Source organism: Equus caballus, chromosome X (genome assembly GCF_041296265.1).
Source record: "Equus caballus isolate H_3958 breed thoroughbred chromosome X, TB-T2T, whole genome shotgun sequence".
NCBI lineage: Eukaryota > Metazoa > Chordata > Mammalia > Perissodactyla > Equidae > Equus > Equus caballus.
The window spans coordinates 113,836,238-113,861,116 of NC_091715.1; the positions used below are offsets into that span (position 1 = coordinate 113,836,238).

A 24,879-nucleotide genomic window follows, 5' to 3' on the forward strand; every position below is an offset into this window, starting at 1 on the left:
ACAGCAATAACTCAGAAGGGTAAGAGGAAAGAGATGGAACCTGTTTAGGTTAATGGAGATAAAAGGATATGAATAAATGGAGTATTTCATCTAAAAGATCTTTTATACAAACCCCACAGTAACCACTAAACAAAAAATCAGAGTAGAGACATGATTCCCAAAAAGAGAGAAAATCTCCTCAGAAAACCACCAAAATGAAGTGGCAGTCAGAAATACAAAGGAAGAGAAACAATGGAAACGTATAACAACCAGAAAACAAGAGATAAAAATGGAAGTATTAAGCCCTCATAAATCAATAATCAGTCTAAATGTAAATGGACTGAATTCTCCAATCAAAAGACACAGAGTAGCCGGATGGATTTAAAAAGAAGACTCAACAATATGCTGCCTTCAGGAAACACATCTCAGCTCTAAAGACAAACATAGGCTCAGAGTGAAAGGATGGAAAACAATACTTCAAGCTAATGGCAAACAAAAGAAAGCAGATGTTGCCATACTTATAGCAGAGAAAGCACATTTCAAGTTAAAAAAGACAATGAGAGACAAAGAGGGGCAGTACATAATGATGAAAGGGACATTCCACCAAGAGGACATGACACATTACTATATATGCACCTAACATAGGTGCACCAAAATACATAAAACAGTTATTAACAGACCTAAAGGGAGAAATTAACAGCAATACAATAATAGTAGGGTCCTCAACACCCCACTTACATCAGTGGACAGATCATTCAGACAAAAAGTCAACAAGGAAATAGTAGATTTAAATGAAACACTTGATCAGACAGACTTAATAGATATATAAAGGCATTCCATCCAAAGACAGCAGAATACACATTCTTCTCAAGTGCTTATGGATCATTCTCAAAGATAGAGCATATGTTGGCAAATAAGGTAAGCCTCAATAAATATAAGAAAATTGAAATCATCTCAACCATCTTTTCTGACCATGATACTATGAAATTAGAAATGAACTACAAGAAAAAAACTGGGAAAGTCAGAAATATGTGGAGACTAAAGAACATGTTACTGAACAACCATTGGATCAATGAAGAAATTAAAGGAGAAATTAAAAAATACGTGGAGACAACTGAAAATGAAAACACCACATACCAATGCTTACAGGATGCAGTAAAAGTGGTCATAAGAGGGAAATTCATAGCAATACAGGCCCACCACAACAAACAAGAAAAGTCTCAAATAAGTAATCTTAAACTGCACCTCACAGAACTAGAAAAAGAACAAACAAAGCCCAAAGTCAGCAGAAAGAAGGAAATAATAAAAATCAGAGCAGAAGTAAATGAAATACAGCTTAGAAAAACAGGAGAAAGAATTAATGAAACTAAGAGCTGGTTCTTTGAGGAGATAAACAAAATTGACAAACCCTTAACCAGACTCACTAAGCAGAAAAATAGAGAAAGCTCATATAAATAAAATTAGAAATGAAAGAGGAAAAATTACAACAGACACTGAAGAAATACAAAAGATTATGAGAGAATACTGTGAAAAACTATATGCCCACAAATTGTATAACCTAGAAGAAATGGATAAATTCTTAGATTCATACTACCTCCCTTAACAGAATCAAGAAGAAATAAAGAATCTGAATAGACCAATCACAAGAGACTGAAACAGTAATCAAAAACCTCCCCTAAAACAAAAGTCCAGGACCAGATGGATTTTCTGGAGAATGCTACCAAACATTCAAAGATTTAATACTTATCCTTCTCAGACTACTCCAAAAAATTGAAGAAGACAGAATGCTTCCTAACTTGTTCTATGAGGCCAAAATTACCCTGATACCAAAACCAGACAAGGGTAACACAAAGAAGGAAAACTACAGGCTAATGTCACTGATGAACACAGATGCAAAAATCCTCAACAAAATATTGGCAAACTGAATACAGCAATACATTAAAGGGATCATACACCATGATCAAGTGGGTTTTATTCCAGAGACACAGGGATGGTTCAACATCCACAAATCACTCAATGTGATACACCACATTAACAAAATGAGGAATAAAAATCACACCATCATCTCAGTAGATGCAGAGAAAGCCTTTGACAAGATCCAACATCCATTTATGATAAAAACTTGGAATAATATGGGTACAGAAGGAAAGTACTTCAACATAGTAAAGGCCATATATGACAAACTCACAACCAGCATCATACTTAATGGTGAAAACCTTAAAACCACCCCTCTGAGAACAGGAACAAGATAGGGGTGCCCACTCTCACCACTTGTATTCAATGTAGTACTGGAGGTTTGGGCAGAGCATTTAGGCAAGAAAAAGAAATAAAATGAATCCAAATTAGAAAGGAAGAAATGAAACTCTTACTGCTTGCAGATGACATGATTCCATATATAGAAAACCCTAAATAATCCACCAAAAAACTATTAGAAGTAATCAGTAACTACAGCAAATTTGCAGGCTACAAAACTCAATTGAAAAAAATCAGTTGCATTTCTTTACATTAACAACAAATTAGCAGAAAGAGAAATCAAGAAACAATCTCATTTACAATCGGAAAAAACAAATAAAATATCTAGGAATAAACTTAACTAAAGAGATGAAAGACCTACACAGTGAAAGCTATAAGACATTATTGAAAGAAATTGAAGAAAACATCAAGAAATGGAAAGATATCCCATGCTCATGGGTCGGAAGAATTAACATAGTTAAAATGTCCATACTACCTAAAGTAATCTACAGATTCAACATAATCTCAATCAGAATCACAATGACATTCTTCAGAGAAATAGAACAAAGAATCCTAAAATTTATATGGAACAACAAAGAACCCCAAATGGCTAAAGCAATCCTGAGAAAAAAGAACAAAGCTGGAGGCATCACAATCCCTGACTTCAAAATATACTACAGGGGTTGGCACTGTGGCCAAGTGGTTGTTTGTGTGCTACACTTTGGCAGCCCAGGGTTTTGCCGGTTTGGGTCCCGGACTTGGACATGGCACTGCTCATGGAGCCATGCTGAGGTGGTGACCCACATAGCACAACCAGAGGCACTCACAACTAGAATATACAACTATGTACCGGGGGGCTTTGGGAAGAAGAATTAAAAAAAGAAGATGGGCAACAGATATTAGCTCAGGTGCCAATCTTTAAAAAATATATATATATTACAAAGCTATAGTAATCAAAACAACATGGTACTGGAACAAAAACAGACACACAGGTCAATGGGACAGAATTGAAAGCCATGAAATATAACCACACATCTATGGACAGTTAATCTTTGATAAAGGAGCCAAGAACATAAAATAGAGAAAGGAAAGTCTCTTCAATAAATGGTGTTGGGAAGACTGGAGAGCCACATGCAAAAGAATGAAAGTAGACCATTGTCTTGCACCATACACAAAACTTAACTCAAAATGGATTAAAGACTTGAATGTAAAACCTGAAACTATAAAACTCCTCAAAGAAAATATAGGCAGTATCCTATTTGACATTGGTCTTAGTAGCATCTTTTCAAATACCGTGTGTACTCGGGCAAGGGAAACAAAAGAAAAAGTTAACAAATGGGATTACCTCAGACTAAATAAGCTTCTGCAAAGCAAATGAAACTGTGAACAAAATGAAAAGAGAACTCACCAACTGGGAGAAAATATTTGCAAATGATTTATCTGACAAGCGGTCGACCTCCAAAATATCCAATGAACTCATACAACTCAAAAACAAAAAAACAAACAACCCAATCAAGAAATGGGCAGAGGATATGAACAGACATTTTTCCAAAGAAAATATACAGATGGCCAACAGGCACATGAAATGATGTTCAACGTCACTAATTATTAGGGAAATGCAAATCAAAACTATGATGAGATATCACCTTACACATGTCAGAACAGCTATAATTACCAAGACAAAAAACAACAAATGTTGGAGAGGATGTGGAGAAAAAGGAACCCTCATACACTGCTGGTGGGAATGCAAACTGATGCAGCCACTATGGAGATTTCTCAAAAAATTAAAAATAGAAATACCATACAATTCAGCTATTCCACTGCAGGGTACTTATTCAGAGAACTTGAAATCAATGATTCAAAGAGATTTATGCATCCCTATGTTCATTGCACCATTATTCACAATAGCTGAGACGTGTAAGCAACACAAGTGCCCTTCTATGGATGAATGGATAAAGAAGATGTGGTATATATATATACAACAGAATACTACTCAGCCATAAAAAAGACAAAATACTCCATTTGCAACAACATGGATGGAGCTTGATGGTATGATGTTAAGCAAAATAAGCTAGACAGAGAAAGACAAATACTGCATGACTTCACTCATATGTGGAAGATAAATATATGGATAAAGAGAACAGATCAGTCATTACCAGAGGGGAAGGGCTAGGTTAGGGGGTGGGAGAAAGGAGTAAAGGGGCGTATATGATGGTGATGGACAAAAATTAGACTACTTGTGGTAAAACGATGATGTCTATTCAGAAACTGATAAATAATAATGTACACCCAGGGGCCGGCCCCATGGCTGAGTGGTTAAGTTCACATGCTCCGCTTCTGTGGCCCATGGTTTCACCGGTTTGGATCCTGGGCACATATGTGGTACCACTCATCAGGCCACGCTGATGCGGCATGCCACATGTTACAACTAGAGGCACTCATAACTAGAATATACAACTAGGTACTGGGGGCCTTTGGGGAGAAGAATAAAAAGAAAAAAGAAGATTGGTAACAGCAGTTAGCTCAGGTGCCAATCTTTAAAAAATAATAATGTACACTCAATATTACACAATGTTATAAAGCATTATGATCTCAATAAAATTACTGAAGAAAAAAATTAACAAAATAAATCTAGCAGTATGTAAAAATGATAATACATCATGACAAAGTTGCATTCATTTCCACAGATTTATAATGCCACATCTGTCATCTGCCAAGTTTTCTTATATACGTGGACATATTTCAGGGCATTAGTGTGTTCCTTTTGTCATTTGTCTATCTCTGTGCCAATACATCAATGTTTTAATTATTGCAGCTTTAAAATACATCTTGAAATCTTATAGCACATATTCCTCCACCATATTCTTTTTCAAATTTGTCTTAGTTCTTGGATTTTACTCTTCCAGATGAATTTTTGAATCAATTTGTTTAGTTCCCAGAAAAAGTCTACCAGATTTCTATTAGAATTTCACTTAACTTATAGATTTATTTGGTGGAGAACTGACATCTTTACAATGAGTGTGGCAGGTCCTTGCAGTTATTATGTCCTCAATAATTTCTGGACAAAATTCTTGAATTTATTTTTATTTATTTATTTATTTTTTGAGGAAGATCAGCCCTGAGCTAATATATGCTCCCAATCCTCCTCTTTTTGCTGAGGAAGACTGGCCCTGAGCTAACATCCCTGCCCATCTTCCTCTGCTTTATACGTGGGATGCCTACCACAGCATGGCGTGCCATGCAGTGCCATGTCCGCACCTGGAATCTGAACTGGTGAGCCCCGGGCCGCCTGAAGCGGAATGTGCACTCCACTGCGCCACCGGGCTGGCCCCGAATTTATTTTTTTTAGATTCATTCGTATGTACTTTAAAATTTCATTGCATTTTGAATAAGATCTTTATGTCTTATCACATTTCCTAGTTGGTTATTACTACTGCCTGAGAACAATCTTGATTTTGATCTTTCATTGATCTCCAAGTTTAATTGAAAATAATATTATAATTAAGATATAAGAAGAGTAAACTGAGCATTCATTCTCAATTCTACATTTTATGATTTGACTGTTCATTTTTAAATTTTTTGCTTGTTTGTTTTAATAATTATAATAATAAAACTCACCAAACGTTCCAATACTTCTTTATGGTTGTACCCAACTGAAAATGATCGTGATCAAAAAGATACCATTTGACTAGCAAACCATAGGACGTGAGAGCTTCAGTGGTCATCAGATATCATGCATTCATTTATTCATTCAGCAAATATTTAAGCAACTACTATATGTACTAAACTGTGTGCCCAGCACTGTGCTAGAGGTGACCAACAAAGCCAATACCTCTGCCATTTTATAGAGCTTATCATCTAATGGGAGAATCAACAAATCTGTTGCGATGGTTAATTTTATGTGTCAGTGTGGATAGGATATAGTAGTCAGTTATTTAATCGAACATTAATTTAGGTGTTTCTTCGAAGGCATTTTGTAGATATGGTTAATATCTACAATCAGTTGACTTGAAATGAAGTAAATAACCCTTGACAATGTGAATGAGTCTCATCTAATCAGTTGAAGGCCTTAAGAGCAAAACTGAGGTTCCCAGAGAAGAAATTCCACCTCAGGACTATGGCATCAACTTCTGCCTAGTTTCCAGCCTGCTGGCTTGCCCTAAAGATTTCAGACTTGCCAGCATCCCACAGCCACGTGAGAAAATTCCTTAAAATAGATTTCTCTAAATGTATATATACATACACTTGCATATATATGTGTATGTGTACTACTTATATACATACATGTGTATATATATGTGTGTGTATATGTATATATACACAATAGGAGACATATATACATACACACACATATAGTCTCCTAGTGGGTCTTTTTCTCTGTAAAATCTTGACTGATACATCTGTAAAAATACAAATAAATATATAATCATGAATTGAAATACACACTATGAAGAGAAGAATTGGCAGGGATGGTGTGGAGTAGGGGTTGAAAGAGAATCTGCTTAACTGGTCAACTAAAGTCTGGTGAATTACCTTCTAGGCTGAGACCTGAAGCATAAGAAAGACACTCAGGTGAAGAGTCTTCAGAAAATCTGGGTCAAATTATACTCCCGTAAGGAGACTGTGAGAATACCCAACAGCCTTGCCAACATGGAATACTATCATTTTATTAACTCTGTGCCAATTTGCTAGGCAAAAAGTGATATGTTATTTTTTCAACTTGCTTTTCTGTAATTATTCCTGAGGCTATTTTTTTCATATTATTCATCATTTGAGCATTCTCTTTGCTTTATAGTTTTGACTAGGATGGATTAACAATAGTTCCAAGAACAATGTCTTGTATGTAGATAGCACCATAGATTAGCAATGGTGGAAGAGACCTAAGGGGTCATCAGTTTCAACCAATGCCCAATGCAAGAATTCCTCTGATAGCATCTGTAACAAGTTTTAGCTTCTGCTTGATTAAGTGCAATGACAGGGGACTAATTAAGGAACCATAGATTATCTCAGAAAGAATGGACTTTACATATCATCATTAGATTCATTCATAAATTCATTCATGTCACAAACTTTCATTGATTTTTATAATAAATAATCCACCCTCTTTATTTAAAGGTGAGTAACAGAGGATCATAGAGTTTAAATGACTTTCTCTAGTTTCTCAGGGGTGAGAGAACAACAAATCAGGGACAAGAATCAGGTTGCCGTAATCCAAGCCCTCCATACTTTTTACTATCATGTGGTATTTCCCACCAGAACATTGAGGGAAAAGAAAAATACACATCCACTTAAGAGTAAACCTAAAAGCCCTTTCTTGCAGCTCTATAGCCAAAGTGCTCATAAATTCCAGTGTTATCTCAAAATTCCCTCAAGAAGTAGAATAAAAAAATTGAATAGACTGCTTTCTTATGTTACTCCTATCAGCAGAATTAGCTAATGTACATATTGAAATTTAGTAGCATTTTGTTTTCTGGATTCTAGTCCTTTCATCATAAATGTGACAAATGACATTTAAGAATTTGAATAGAAAAGGCATATGAAAAAATAATTATGTGGCTACATCTGCGTTTAAAATTTCTCTCTTAACAATTGGTCTCTTAACATCTAACACGCCTATCAAAATAGTTAAGCACTTGAGTCTAGTGTAGAGTACAGACTTTCACATAACTATTTTGCTTTTATGGGGCTGGCCCAGTGGCTCAGTTGTTAAGTATGCACGTTCCCACTTTGGTGGCCCGGGGTTCACCAGTTCGGATCCCAGGTGTGGACATGGCACCGCTTATCAAACCATGCGTCCCACATATAAAGTAGAGGAAGATGGGCAGGGATGTTAGCTCAGGGCCAGTCTTCCTCAGCAAAAAGAGGAGGATTGGCAGCAGATGTTAGCTCAGGGCTGATCTTCCTTAAAAAAATAAATAAATAATTATTTTGCTTTTAATAATTAGGAAAGATAAGTTAAGAACTCAGAGCCTAAAATTTGCATAAGGACAACATCCACCAATCCTCCACAATGTATTTACCTATTCTAGTCGGTCAATCTTTGAGGTGCATGGACAGTGAATGGTGCTGTTTTTATCACTATAGGGTGAAGGCTTAGTTTTAGAACCAAAAGAAAAAATAGATAAATACTTGCCCAATATGAAACAAAATGAGATAGAGATGACCATATTATTTCAGTTATCTTGATGAGCCGCCCACATCTGAGAAGCAGGTGGTCAGAAGGCTGATGGAAAATATGCAGCTATAACTTTATGATCCATTAGATTCAATTGCATAGTCACAAATACAGAATACTCTTTCATCACTCAAAATGATTATTCCTTGGGTAAAACCTTAACTTTTTGTTGTGTTGCATTGGCCCTAAAAATGGATCGGAAATGTTATCAGTAATTGTTATGCTGTACACCATTAATGAATTGACATTGAATCCTAGTGGAGATATGGACTTCTTTTATTCATACTGCTGTGGAATTCCAAGCCAGACTCTCTTGGTATTCTACTTTATTGCTTATTAAATGCCATCTTCTCAAGCAATGCTATTTTCACACACACAATAGAAGGCTTCCTGTCAATGTAAATGAGGTTATCAGAAAACATGTTTTAATAGCCAATTGCAGCCCACTTGACTGAGGTACTATAATATGATGGTATTTAATAGTTCAGGTACTCAATGTTACACTGTGTTTTTGATGCCAAAAGTCTTCATCATCAATTAGGATCACGTTTGATTAGAGCTCAGCAGAGCCCAGCAGCAATGGCAGCAGACTCCTGGCCTGACATCGTGAAACACTGTGGGGCTGTTTAGGTGAAGTCGTTTGAGCCAGCATGAAGTCTATCCAGAGAAAAGGATGAATTCACAACCAAGGTATCCCTTGAGCCATCTGGATCAGTCAATATATACTTGAATCTGCCTGAAATGGCTATGGCTCTGAGTAATCATATTGGCACAATAAAGCGTTTCATTAGGTGGTCTAGTTGCACCATTAATCACGATCATCTAGGCCTTCGGTATTCCTCTTTTCCCCAGTTCAACAGCTATCTTTTATTGTATACTTAAACTCGCGTGTGAATAGTTTCACTAAACACATTCATTATATTACGCATTGATTTATCAAACATTTTATTGAACATACATGTGCCAGAGAGTCTTTTATGCAATGCAGAAATGGAGATGATGAGGATATTTATCCTTCCTTCAAGGATAAAAATAGTCATGCAAACAGTTCTTCAATAACACATTAAGCATGGGAGAAAGGGAAGCACCAGGTACTGTGGTAATTCAGAGGGAGAAAATCAATACAAGCGTTAGCTGGGAGAGGCACTCACGGAGGGCTTCTTGGCGGTACCTTCACTGAGTCTTAAAATACTTTTAGGAGTTGTTCAATTGAATAGGTAAAGACATTATAGACAGAGGGAATAAAAATACTAGAGGTCAAAAACTATGTGAGGTATGCAGAACTGCAAACAGTTCTACACAATTGTGGTGTGACATGTACTGCACAGGTGGCCAGGACGTAAATGACACTGTAAGTTATACCAAGAACTTTCAAAGTTTATCCTCCTACAGGTGAAGGGGAGTCCCTGAAAGATTTCAAGAAAGAGAATTACATGGTAAGCAGTGTTATTTATTTATTTAATATTTTTCCAGCTTTACTGAGGTATAATTGACAAATAAAAATTGTTTATATTTGGGGCTGGCCCGGTGGTGCAGTGGTTAAGTTCGCACATTCTGCTTCAGCAGCCCAGGGTTCTCCAGTTCAGATCCCGGGTACAGACATGGCACTGCTTGGCAAGCCATGCTGTGGCAGGCATACCACATATAAAGTGGAGGAAGATGGGCACGGATGTTAGCTCTGGGCCAGGCTTCCTCAGCAAAAAAAAAAAAAAACGAAAAAGAAAAGAAGAGGATTGGCAGCAGATGTTAGCTCAGGGCTAATGTTCCTCAAAACAATTGTTTATATTTAAGATGTACAGCTTGATGTTTTGATATACATTGTGAAATAATCACCACAAACTAATTACTATCACCCCACATAGTTACCATATATTTTGAAGGTAAAATCAGCTACACTATGTGACTGATTAAATCTAGGAATGAGGTAACGTAGGAGAAAGGAAAAACTCTATGAAAGTTGATGCCATTAAATTAAATGGAGAATACCGGAGAAGGCAGATCTGGGGGCCTCGAGATGCAGGGGAAAGTGAGAAAAGATGAATTCTAGTTTCAGGGGCTATCTGCTTTCTCGGGCAGGGCCAATTCCATTTAATTCAGCTTTTGGGGGAAGACTACTCATTCTGAACCAAGGGGATCAGCAGAGCTGTGAAATTTGATACTCGGAGACAGAGGCTAGCACCCTTCTGAGGACTGTTTTGACAACCACAACCTGGGGTTCAAACAGAAGCTAAAGCAAAGAAGCCAGAATATTATCAAAGGCTAAATTCAGTTGCTATAAAGACAAAAAAAAGTTGCTCACTTTGTGGAGAGCAGGAACTCTTCCAGAAGCCACCGTGCTATTTGGTTAAATTACTTACCTGACATTTTCTTGCTGCTGAGCTCAGGCACCACATATCTTATCAGAGGTTTGGACTCTGATTTCAGCAACACAGGTAATAAGGGAAAAAAATTGTTTCTTTTAACACATCAATAATGTGATATCTCTTAAGTTATAGAGATCAAAGAAAACTGAGGGATGCAATCAGAGAACCAAGCAGAAAAGAATGAACTCAGACCACAGACAAAGGAGTATCTAATTTTTGAGTCTACAAGGCTGAAGGCCAAGTCTTGCACACAGAAATGTTCATTTAATTTGCCGCCAGTCCCAAGGAAAATCATCTCCTCTACTTCTTAGTTAAATGTAGTTTTGTTCTTTAACGATTGGCACCTGAGCTAACATCTGTTGCCAATCTTTCTTCTTCTTCTTCTTCTTCTTCTCCTCTCCAAAGCCCCTTAGTAAATAGTTGTATATTCTAGTTGTAAGTCCTTCTGGTTGTGCTATGTGGGATGTCACCTCAGCATGGCCTGATGAGCAGTGCCATGTTGGCGCCCAGGATCTGAACCAGTGAAACCCTGGACTGCCGAAGCGGAGCACACACCCTTAACCACTCGGCTATGGGGCTGGCCCCAAAATGTAGTTTTGACATGCAAATACAGAGAAGATCCAGCATTCAATTTAATGCAATCGGTATCACAGGATACAGGGACAAATGCCACCTTCTAATAGCAGGACATTGCCACCTGCTGTAATCTTAAATACAACTAGCTGAAACCTTTAATGACCTCAAACCACAATATCCTCCAAACAGACCCATTGTAGCTCAAGGAATGATACCACCACTGTCCCAGTCCTGTTTTTCATCATTCTGAGCCATGCCTCACCCGAAACACTAGCAAGTTAGTTATCTACCAAGTCCAATACTTTATTTTTTTCTCTCAAAAATCACCTGTCACCTTTCACTGTGTAGTAGGCAGAATACTGGGTCACCAAAGATATTCATCTCCTAATCACCAAGATCTGTCACATGGCAAAAGGGATTTTGCAGATGCAATTAAGTTATGGACCTTCAAGTGTAGAGATTTTGCTGGATTATCTGGGTGGCCCCAATCTAATCACTTGAGTCCTTAAAAGCGAGACCCTTTCCCTGCTGAGGTGAGAGAGGGATGTGTTGATGATAGAAGGGTCAGAGAGGCAGCAGAATGAGAAGGATTTGATGCCTCACTGCTGCTTCTGAGAAATAGGGGACTGTGTGCAATGACCGGAGAGAGGCCTCTAGATGCTAAATGTGGCCCCCAGATGGATGCCAGCAAGGAAACAGAGATCTCAGTCCCACAATGACATAGAATTGATGAAGATTTTTAAAAACTCGACTTTGTAATAAAACTTTACAAATATGGGTTTATTTTAAGGCAACATTCTGCAAACACCTGTTTAGAAATGTCTAGACTAGCTGGGATTTGAGAGGACAGTTAGAGGGAAGAGGGTTGTTGCTCTTAGAGAATTTACATTCTAGTGTGAAAAGAGAACATTATATAGAACTGGGCTATGGGAAAATAGGAGAGACCAACCAATTCTTAGTATGGGGGGAGGGTTTGTCAATATTACAGAAAGTATAACATTTGAGCCAGGTCTTTAAAAATGAGAAAAATATGCATGAGGGAGGGAATTTCAAGCAAATAGAACAGCATGAGCAAAGCCCTAGAGATGTCAAAGTATGTGGTACTTCTAAGAATCTCTCTGGTCAAAGTAGAGCTTTCATTTGACAAATATTTACTTGGTGCCTATATGTGCCTGGCTTTGTTCAAGGCTCCACAGATACAAAAATGAATAAGACAGACAAGGTCTCTGTCATGCTTTATGGCACTTTCATTCTAATAGGAACCAACGGCAGGAAATAGAGCTGAAAAGGCAGACTGGGACCACCCATGAAGGCCTTCAGTGACCAACGAAGGACCTTGGATGTTGTCCTGAGAGCAACAGGGCATCATTAAGGCTTTTTATCAGAGGCTAGGCATGCTCAAATGTGTTTAGAATGATTACTTTGGCCACAAAGTGGAGCATGTACTCTGAGGGGAAGGAATGGCAATGGGTGGGTAACAGAGACTAGAGGCATGGAGACCCCTCAGGAAGCAATGTCAGCACAGCTTGCTAGAGAGAATAAGGGTCTGAACTGGGGTAGAGAGAGTGGGAATGGAAAAGGGAAATCATGAGAAATTCATTAGCAAGACTTTGTAACTGATTGAATATGGGGATCTGAGAGAGAAAATAATCCAAAGTGACTCTCAGATTTCAAAATCAATCAAAGAAATAGAACTTTAAGAGCAAGTTGGAAGGGTTAATTCGATTTGGGACAGGTTGTGGTACATCTAGCTTGATATACAGGTCTGGAGATATGCCTACAGACACAGCATTCAGGGGTCAAATGGGGGAAAGGGGATGAAACCATTCCCAGAGAAAGTACAAAGTGAGAAGAGACGAAGGTTGAAAAACCCTAGAGGTTGTAAATATTTAGAAAAGAGTTAGAGGAAGAGGAATCAGAGGCAGAGACTGAAACTGAGCTGGCGGAGTGCAGGAGGGCCTGGAAAAAGAAGCATATCCACAGCCAAGAGGAGAGAGCTCCAAGAGGAAAGAGGATGACCCCTCTTGGTCATACCTTTTAATTAAATAGATTGTTTAGTCAGAACCCACAGCCCTGAATGCTGCCACAGTATGTTCACTAAGGACATACACACATCAAAATGGATACATTAGCCAAATGTACATTCTTAATACTAATTAGGCCAAGAAGTAATCTAGTCTACTTCCCACCTTCACCTATGCTCAATTATCTATCACACTCACCAAAGAAAGTGGTTTTAAAATGTTTATCAGAGAAGAGCAGTGAACGCTACAAATAACAGAAAATGCCCACCATTTATCATCTCTCTATGAAACTGATCACTGTAGAGTCCAATCGATTTCCAATCTTTTCTTCCTAGAGATAAATTAAACTTCTGACAAGGCACATCTCTATTCCCTTGCTCCCACAGTGTGAGAAAAGTGTCCTACTTTATGTACAAAACATTTCTCTCATCTTTTTTAATTTTCTTATTCTACTCAGGCTCAGGAGGAAGAATACCTGGTTAGAACCTGCGCCATTTATCTCTTTAGCAACAGCTGCACCAGCTGCAAAGCAGCAGCCTAGAATACTTTTCATGAAAACTGATGGAGCTCCTTCAGCACTTTCCAGGCTGTGGGAAAACAGGCGCTCTCATGATGCATTGTTTTGGGGAATGCAAAACGAGTCAATGCCTACAGGGGGGATTCAGCAACAGCTACCAAAATTACAAATGTTCTGCGTGTTGATCCAGGAATCCTATTTCAGGGAATCTATCCTACAGATATGCTTATATAGGTAAGAAATGTCATATGTGTAAGGCTATTCTTTGAAGCATTATTTGTAATAACCAAATCCTGGGAACAACTGGTGTCCATTAGTAGGTGTAGTACAGCCACATGATCGATTATGCAAGTGAAAAAGTGAGGAAGATTTCTTTGCTGCGGTTGTTGATAGTGCCCTCGAGTAAATTTTGACTCCTAGTGAGGCTGTGTATGGCAGAGAGGAACCCTGCCTAGTCTTTTTGAGCCATCCTCTCACCTTCCAGCTCTAGATAAGACAATACTCAGCTGCTATTCACAGGCTTTTCATGGCCAATTCTTTCAGAAGTGGGTGGCCAGGTCCTCGTTCTTAGTCTGTCTGGCTTGGAGGCTCTGCTGAAACCTGTCCACCATGGGTGATCCTGCTGGTATTTGAAATACCAGTGGGGTAGCTTTCAGGGTCACAGCCATCACAATATGACAACTGATAGGAGATGGTGTGGTTCCCTGACTGGGAAAAGAACTCAGGCCGTGATGGTGAGAGTGAGGAATCTTAACCACAAAACCACCAGCGCTGGCTAAGATTTCTTTGTACTGAAATTAAATGATTCCCATTACTTAGCAAATGACAAAACCATCAAAGTACATTTTAGACTATACAGATGCTACCTTTTGTGTAAGAAATGGTGGCAAGAAGAATACATATTTGTATTTGAGTGTATTTGCATAAAGGGACACTGAATGGATTCATAAAACAGGAACATGTTTGTAGGGGCTGCAGGGTGCCCTAGGGAGGGGATAGGTTGAAAGTAGGAGCAGGAAAGGCTGAGAGTGAGACTTCTTAATGTTGCTTTTCTATATAATTTTGCTCTTTGAAACATATTAATGAATAACCTATCCAGAAGAGTATAATTTAAATGAAAAATTACACTATTATAGCACAGCATGTGATGATAGGATTCCAGATTTATTTCATAACATAGCCTTAGCATCAGCACCTCATAAAGGTAGTCTAAAAGAAAAAATGCAGAACTATCTGAATTTTTTAAATAGGTGCAAAAACTATAAACGAAATCTTAAAAATCAAAGTTATCGGTAAATCAAAGAATACACCATGACCAAGTAGGATTTGTTTCCGGACTGCAAAAACTAGTCAACTTTAACAAAATCCATCACCAAACTAAAGGACAAAAATATGATTAATGCAGCAAAAGCATTTGAAATACTTAGCATCCACTCCTCATTAAAAACAAAAACTGTAAGAAAAATGGAAAAATCATGAAACTATATGATAAAGACTATCTCCCAAAACTCAGCAGGAAATAATTTGTGAATATGAGTAAAGGGTATATGGGAGTTACTTATACGATTCTTGCAACCTTTTTCTAAAAGTTTGAAATTATATCAAAATAAAGAGCTCAAGTTCAAGAAAAGAATCAAATTTAAAAAAGATAAGTGGGCTGCAATACAGTGTCCAGAAAAGACACACAATTATTTGGTAATTAACAACAGCTAATTCCAATTCAGGAGAAGGGTATATCTAATAACAGATTCTGGCATAATTGGTTATCCATTTGATAGAAAATAGTGTTGGATCCCAGTGTCATACCATAATCAAAAATAAATTCCAGATGGATCAGAGACTTTACTGTAAAAGAAAAATTAAAGAAAGGAACTGAGAGGTAGAGAAGAGCTTCTTAAACTAATCAGAAAATGAAAAGCTGTAAAAACATAGCATTTTGGTTTACAAAAAAATTAAGATTTTTTGCTGATAAAATATAACATAAATCAGCTCAAAAGACAAATAGAAGTTGAGGAAAAATATTTCACATAAATTCAGACAGACCATTCACATCTATAATATGCAAAGAGCTTCTATAAGTTGAAAAGTAAAAAACCAAAGAATTCACTATAAAATGTGCTAAGGATAGAAAAAGATATTCCACGGGAGACAAAATTTAAATGACCAACAAACATAAAATGACACTTAACTTCTCAAGAATTCAATTAAATGCAAATTACCCTGAAAAACAAGATACCTTTTTACTCACAAAACTGGCAAAAGAATAACAATAACAACAAAAAACATTGAGTGATGGAGACAATGCAGATAAAAGGTCCTTCATGGAAGGGGCCCTGATGCTGGAAATGTAAATTGCTAGAATCTTTTTTCAAGAAATGAGAAATATAGTTAGATTTTCCAATTCTGTACATATATCATAAAGAAATAAGAGCAGCAGTACATAGGGATATGTGTAAAAGAATTCTTTTTTTTTTTTTTTTTAAAGATTTTATTTTTTCCTTTTTTCTCCCCAAAGCCCCCCGGTACATAGTTGTGTATTCTTCGTTGTGGGTTCTTCTAGTTGTGGCATGTGGGACACTGCCTCAGCGTGGTCTGATGAGCAGTGCCATGTCCGCGCCCAGGATTCGAACCAACGAAACACTGGGCCGCCTGCAGCGGAGCGCGCGAACTTAACCACTCGGCCACGGGGCCAGCCCCTAAAAGAATTCTTATTAGCCCATTGTTTGTTGTGGCAAAAATTCTCAATGCCCATCACCAAGAGATGATTGAATAAATTGTGACATGAGAAGAGTGACGTCAGCATCATGACTACATAAGATACCCCTCCTTTCCTCTTCCCCTTTTAACAACTAAAATTTGGCATCTATCCATGAGCAAAAGTGCCTCTGTAGGAGTTGTGAGGTCCAGCACCATATGACAAGGGATTCGGGAGGAATCTCATCCATCTTTGCATCAGATGACAGGCAAACAGACCTCGGTATGGGCCGCAGAACCAGCAGGAGCTGGTGAACTGGCCCCAGTTTCTCTTGACTGTGGTTGGGGAAAATCTGAAGAGTAGTGACTTGGGCAGACATCCACAGATAAGAGAGCCTTTGTAGGAGTTCAGGATTCCCAAGGAGAGATTCCAGCACTCCATTGGAGGAAAAAAAAAAAAAAAAAAAATATATATATATATCAGTATATATATATAGTGTAAATCAATTTGAAGGGGTTTTTTTGGAGGGGTAATTTGCAACTGATAACATCCTATCATGCAGATGTCTAGGATCTTTATAGCACCAGCTTTTCCATCGAGACATGGAATACAGATGGAAAAAATACACACTGTTTATTTCTGTAAGGCTTTGGCCTCAAATCTCAAATTACTGTTCTGGACTACATCTGTGCCTTAAGAGATTTTTTCCCTAGACTGTGCAGGACAAAAAGGCCTATCCCTTCCCATGTTTTCCAGGGACCTATTCTCCTTGTGTCTACTTGTCCTCAAAAGTAGGGCAATCATCTCTTTCCAAGTGCATCCCTTTTACTACACTAGCCCCATAGGAGAAAAAAGAGACATAGAGACAGAGAGACAGAGGCACCAACCACATGATCTTTTAGAATGGACAGTCCAAAGAGAAAAATTCAAAGAAAGAGAGCACGGAACCAAGAGTTTTTAGCATCTTTTCTTTCACAGAAAGCTCCACCTCTCAGTGCCATTTTTAAATGGTGTCCTCATTCTTGGGCTTCACCTACACCAACACTCTTCTTTCTAAGAGCAATAAGGAGGAGGTTACTAGATTTGAACTCCTCCTAGACATTTGAGTGTACCATTAGTACTCCCCTCCTTCCATTTTACTCTTTCCTTTTAATTGAGTGAATTAAATAGCCAGAATTATAGACAAACACGGGTATTAGCCATCCCATTTGGGGGAGTAGATCAGTAATATTCCAGAAAAGTCATGTCTGTACCATCATGAAGCTACTTCGCTAAGACACGGCATGGTTCTTGAATGTTAACCAGGTCCAATTGGATGGACAACACAGCTCCTCAAAGACTTTACAAATGTATCTTGGATATTGTTCCTAGAAGTCACATGAAAGGATCTGGGTGAACTTACCTCAAGGTCATTCTAGATTCGATGCCAAGAAGTTATCTGTCAGTCTACACCTTGCATCAAATTTCACAGATATATTGCCTAGTCAAGATTGTTAAGTAATGCAAAGTACAGCAGTAGGAGTCTAAACAATATAAGGCTCACATTATAAAATACCCCAAATTTGCCATGACCCTATAAAAAAATACACCACATTCATAGTAACCATTATCAGTTAAATTTCTTGTTCTCTTAGCAAAAATTCCAACAGAATGAATATCCTCTCCTATATTCCCAAAAGCCAATTACGTCCCATCATATGTACAAAGCCACAGTACCCTATTCCCTTTCTTCTGATGACACTCAATTTCAACCAGAGAATTTCACTCATGTGACTCAAGTTTGGGTTTCTTCTTTCATTAGCTACAACTGGCAGCATTTTCTACTGAAACTGATTTTGCTCCTTTTTAGCACATCTAAAGACTGATTATTCCAGCACCAATTCAATCATCTGAATAACTTGTCTAAATGCTTTAATTACCAGGACACAAAAATATCTCAACACTGGCCCCATACCTCCAAAGTTATCCATAAATCAGCTGATTTCCCAGGATAAAAGATCTTTCAACAAATTTACAACCTAAGAATCAATTCCCACAATTTCCCAAGATAAATTGATAACCTCAGAACCCCACACATATTAGAGTCTGGACCCTTCTTACCATTACTAGCCACAAACCAAAGCAGAAATTAATGATACTTGAGGAAAGACAGCAGGCAGAGAAAAATGACTTTATGGGCTTTCAGCTGTTAAGATAAATGATGCTGTGCAAATATGTCGACCTTACCCTGCTTCCTCTAAGATTTCTTTGCATACGGCAATAGCAACACACAGAACACATGAGGCTATGTGGATTCACAATAACTGGTTTATTTATGCTAGCTATGATCACACTAAGTAAATGGATATCAGACAAGTATCATACTCAAAGACACTCTTGAGCATGCATACGGTCACAAAAATGGAAACAATCTAGCATCCTTCTTCTTATGTGTATATTCATACATTTCACTGACCAAGAAATCTTGTTAAATCCACTAATTTATAACATTTTCTTTCTAATAATATAACACAAAATATTTTAAAGCCTTGTCAAACACTCTAACCCAACAGATTCTCAAATTCCACTATTTTTATTCTGAAGAGTATTACACCCATTTCTTGTATATGTTTTTATATATTTTTCTCCATACAAAAAGAAGCTCACTTTTACATTCTCTCACATTTTTCTCTCTCCAGTTAAAACTAACACCTTTTTATGTATTAACTAATCATGTAATCCATACATCTCCACCATTTGTGTTAACTCTTTGTTGACAAAAAAGTTGAGTGTGAGAATTGCATAAATTGGTAGGTCAATATACAGAATTTTTATGGACAATATTGGAAATTCTTGTGTGCATTACAAGCATCTTTACATTACCTATACATTTTTAGCATCATCATGGATTTATGACTTTTTTAGTAGACTCCACTGTTCCAATTGACTGCAACTGTCGCTTGTTTTCTTTTTTTGATGCTCAATTTTCACTCTGCCCAGTGAGAGGCTCTTCGGGTGGGCCTCTTTTTCAATGCTCAATATGTCACTCTGCCTGCTGAGAGACTTCTTCAGGCCTCTTTGCCCTTTGTACCCCAAGTCAGCATTCTCACCTTCTATAAATGGCAAGATGTTCCAGGCTCATCTTGCTTTCTCCTGCCCCAAGATTTGGTGCCAGCTACCCTCCAAGGAGCCCTGGTTCCTTTTAATGGAGAATAGTTTAAGGAGCCAAAATCTGGGCGCTAGAGTACAGCACAGATTTTTCCACAATGCTACCTGTAACGGGTAAGGCAACTTCAGAGACCATTTAGGCTACTGCAGTGACAGAGCAGGAGACTTCCAGGGCAAGAGCACATATTCCCAAATTACTTTTTCCAAATCTCTTTTCACCAGTCGTGATTGCCATATCACGCTATATCTTGCCATACCCAAGTCATGCATTCAGAGTTCACTGTTGATGAATGATTAGAGCCTTCCATTTCCATTTTCATTCTTCTGGCTCTTCATCCACGGATCCTGGAATCTGCTCCAAATTGTAAAGGTCCAAATGCTTCTCTCTGCCAGAATAATCTATACTATTTTTACTAGAAAAAGAAAATTAAATGCCAGTCTCCCCCCGGGTAGCATTGTCAAATTTAGCAAATAAAAATACATGCGATATTTGGTACATACTTATACTAAAGCAAAATCTGTTGTTTATCTGAAATTCAAATTTAGCTGAACATCCTGTATTTTTTCTAGAAATCCTACCTGCAAGGAAAGACTAGGGAATCTAAAAACATAGGTTATCTAGTATCACAGATGAAGTCTTCCAACACTAATATATACGAATTGAAAGGAAAATATGAAAACTACTGGCTTTCAAGGCTCTTTCAAAAATCTTTCTAATTTTCATTTTCATGGGTCAAATGCAGACCTATACTTCTTTATTTAAGTCCCTAATTTTGAACACAGTCTTTTTTCCCATCATAACTGTTTTATCAGTGCTATTCTAGTCTAATTGTTGCCCCCACATACAATTTCGAGTAGTGAACATTAATGTTTCAGTGGCTCTTACATATACACAGATTTGATCCATTACCAGAGTGTTTCATTATCTTAAAATCCCTCAAACCAAGCCAAAAGATCAGAAAACACAATGACATTCATATCAAGAATAAGTAGAAACAATGTTTTTACTATTACAATTTTTAAACTTTCCAAGCAGTAAATTCACGTAGATTAATTTCTATAGGCTGTTATGAATTTTCACAACATTGATGGCTTAAAACACACAAATTGGATTACAGAATATTCTAATTATTATTACATATTCACTTTACATTAAGTGCTCCCTAAAAACAACAATCGGAGATATTTTTATGTATTGCAAAAGGTTTTGTTCCATATTAAAATAAACACAGAGGATTCAGAAAGTTGTCACAAAAAAATGTAGTGCAAATGTCCCAATCTTTGCATGGATTAAAACATACCATGCTGCTTCTCCCAGTTTTGCAGTCTGTGGTAATTGCACAGCCACCACAGAGTTGAAATATAGTCAGAAAACATGGTTAAAAATTTTACCAAGTAAAATTCCCCCCTCTCAATTTTTACCATTTTAATTAGGAGCATCAGATTAGAATCCCAGATTAGAATCCCAGAGCAAGAGCAGGAAAAAAAATGTATGTGTGTGTGGATATACATGTACATATATATGTATGTATGTATATCCACACACACACATACATATCCACACACATTTCAAAAATTTATATATATATGTGTATACACACATACATTTGTATATATACACACATACATACACTTTTTACTGTATAAAGACCAAGTTGCGCTTGATAGAAATGTCTCATCTTTAAACATCACACAAAAAAGAATGAAAATAGGACCTGGTCCGGTGGTGTAGTGGTCAGTTTGCCTGCTCTGCTTTGGTGGCCAGGGTTCGCCAGTTTGCATCCTGGCCACAGACCTATGCTCTGCTTATCAAGCAATGCTGTGGCAGGCATTCCAAATATAAAATAGAGGACGATGGGCGTAGATGTTAGGTCAGGGCCAATCTTCCTCAGCAAAAAGAGGATCAGTGGAGGATGTTAGCTCAGGGCTAATCTTCCCCCCAAAATAAATGAACCGAGTATAATATCAAGAACTTAGAATGCAAACAAAAATAACAACAGGGGCCAGCATGGTGGTGTAGTGGATAAGTTCATGTGCTCCACTTTGGTGGCCCAGGGTTCATGGGTTTGGATCCAGGGCATGGAACTATGCACCACTTATGAAGCCATGCTGTGGCAGCATCCCACATACAAAATAGAGGAAGAGTGGGACAAAGGTTAACTCAATGGCAATCTTCCCCAAGCAAAAAAGAGGAGGATTGGAAACAGATGTTAGCTCAGGGCCAATCTTCCTCACCAAAAAACCCAAAAAACAACCCCCTCCCAAAAAAACCAACAAATCCTCAAGAAAATAGAAGAAATTGGAGAAGAATCAATGAATTTGTTGGTACATAAATAATAGAACTGATAAATAAAATCAGCTGCTGGTTCTTTGAATGGATCAAAGAAAGAAAAACAAAACAAAATTAATCTCTAGTAAGCCCATTTAAGAAATGAATAAACATTTATTAAGCAGTACTCCCCCAAAAGATGGGGAATAATGTTAAGAGAAATATATATACATATTATTTATATATACATATTATTTTTTGAATTTATATATAAATTATATAAAAATAAATTTTATATAATTTATATATAAAATAAATTTTGTATATATAAATTTTAAAAATAATATGTATATAGATAAAAATAATGGTTTTCTGAATAGATTATGCATAAAACTTATTTTCTTCCTTTTGCTTCTCTGCTGTTCCTTACGTTCAGTTTTCTACTTTAGAAATAAGAAAAAAGAGTTAATTTTAATAACAACAACATATATATGCGTGCATATACACACACAGCTAAAAAGGGTTTAAAATATATGAAATACTGGAAGATATTTTCTCCAGGTGGTTGGATTAGCATTTTATGTATCCACATATGTGTCCCTGAATTTTCCAAATTTAAATGAATATAATTTTTAAAGTAGATTCCCAAAATATATGTAGAGTTTTATTTCATTTTAAAAATCAAAATAGCATGTCTCTGCATGCATGTCCATATGTGTTCGCATGTGCGTATGTCTGTCTGCCCAACAATAGGAGACCAGCAAAATTGAGCTCTAAGGATTGTTTCTGGGTGACGGCAGTTTGTGTGACTTTTATTCTCTTATTTGTACTTCTTTCCTCTATTTTCCAAATTTTATCAAATCAATCAAAGAACATTTTTAAGCAAGTAATAAACTTAATTTTCAAAATGATTCTATCTTCATAAGAAAATTATTTAATATAACTATTTATTATAACTCATATATGTAGTTATACTCAGAGGTGGAAGTAAATAGGTAAAATGTTAACTGTTTCTGAGTGGCAAGGTTAAAGATGATCTTTATATCTTATTCCTTTCTGCTTGTCTATTTTTATATAATATCTAATCAAGACCATGTTCTTGTTCCATTTCTAATCAGAAGAGAACGTCAGGAAATGAATTTGTTAGAATTCTGTGAGGCCTCTAATTGCGGGCAGAGCCTCCACTTTCCTCTGTGTACCGGGACTTTTTACATTTAAAACACATCTTTCGCCATGAGAAATTGATCCTAGAACACTGGTCACAGTCCCAGTCCCCTACTTTGCGCCTGATGGTATCTTTTGCAGAGTGACAGATGCCAGCCTCTTGCTTAAACCTCTCTGGCAAGAACTTCCTGGTATGGAGATGCTTACCCTTCCAGCTAGTCAGGGAATTTTTCACAAGAGGAACGGCTGCAGCTTTTGTTGCTGCTCCTGGGAGAGAATACGTCGGTAGGAATGAGTAAGAGGATTCAGAGAGACTAAAGGGCAGCAGCTGACCAGCCTGGGTCCAGGCCCTCAAGATCTCAGAGCAAGGAAAAACAGGTACCTCCTGGTCATTCCCCCATATGGAAATCACTTTCTGCCCCTTTGCCTCTCCCCCTATAGCCGCAGTCATAGGAGTAGCAGCAGTCCCCGGGCCTGCTCCCTGCGTGGCCCCCTCCCTTGTCCAGTAACTGACTGCATCAGGAGCAAAAGCAAGCGTGCCTAATGTCTGTGTCTCCTTTCCCTTCTCCAATTCCTCTGTTCTTTCCTGCTTCTGAAACTGAGACCTTAACACCCTAAGAAGCGCATTCCTGAGTAAATTTCGTTCTTCCTCTACTCTACGAAGGATCGTGAGATTTTGTTGAAGTTGGAGCTGGGCAATCTCCTTTTCTCTTTTTTGCTTATCCCTGAGTCTATTCACCATCCCTACCAAAGCATTAGAGAACACCTTCTGCTCCTCCAGCTGATCCTGGAGCTTTTTTACCTTTTCTCTATCGTCCCTCTTCTGCCTCCGTGCGAAGCGTACTGCCAGGGCCAGGGTGCCCCAAGCACAAGCCTCCTTGATGGCTCTCGATATTGCTGAGTCCGTCAGGATGTCCCGCAACTTCTCTTCCATTTCACCCCAGGACTCACACATCTGCATCCTGTAAAAGTACGGGCGAACTCCACCTCGAAGTAGCTGCTTATTTATGAAATCTACAACCTCTCTCTGAAAGAAGCCACAGTCTGGATCATTAAAATTTACAGCCATTCTATGTAAAGCACCCCCTAGCCTGCTTTACCTGAGTAAGCACGCAGTAACAGCATATGGCCCTTGACCTCTCCTCTCTAGTATCACAATTTCTCTATGGCAAGTTGTATGCCCCCTAGTGGTGTGAGGGATTAGCCAACAGTCAATAGAGACAGCTGCTAGAAGTAAGCCTGGGGGTCGGCCCGTGGCTGAGCGGAGAAGTTCGTGCGCTCGGCTTCCTCCGCCTGGGGTTTCGCCCGGCCGGGGTTTCCCCGAGGGTTTCACCAGTTCGGATCCCGGGCGCCGACATGGCCCCACTCACCAAGCCATGCTGAGGCAGTGTCCCACATGCCACAACTAGAAGGACCCACAGCTAAAAATATGTAACTATGGGGGGGGGGGGGCGGGCGCGGAAGACTTTGGGGAGAAAAAGGAGAAAATAAAATCTTAAAAAAAAAAGAAGTAAGCCTGAGAAAGTCAGAGGATTTAACAATAAGGAGGTGAATACAAAGACTATATAACAAAACAAAAGAAAACAAAACCAATCTGTTTATTTCAGGCTGCGCAATCTCATAGTGAATACAGACACATACTTAATATTTACTAAATTGACATGGCCAATATTACTTTGATAAGCATGTTGTGTTTCATCATGCTGCAACCAATTTATAAGATATTTGAGAGCAGGGG

General features: G+C 37.9%; 1 protein-coding gene across 1 annotated transcript; it reads right to left on the minus strand.

Annotated features, from left to right (window-relative positions):
* Positions 1-23,139: 23,139 nt before the first annotated feature.
* Positions 23,140-24,210, minus strand: LOC102148983 (testis-expressed protein 13A-like). Its single transcript, XM_005614535.1, has one exon. It carries the CDS (start codon positions 24,208-24,210, stop codon positions 23,140-23,142), a length of 1,071 nt encoding a protein of 356 aa, XP_005614592.1.
* Between the last annotated feature and the right edge of the window lie 669 nt (positions 24,211-24,879).

Coding starts and splice junctions, on each gene's coding strand:
- LOC102148983 (XM_005614535.1), bottom strand. CDS start 24,210: ATGGCTGTAAATTTTAATGATCCAGACTGTGGCTTCTTTCAGAGAGAG.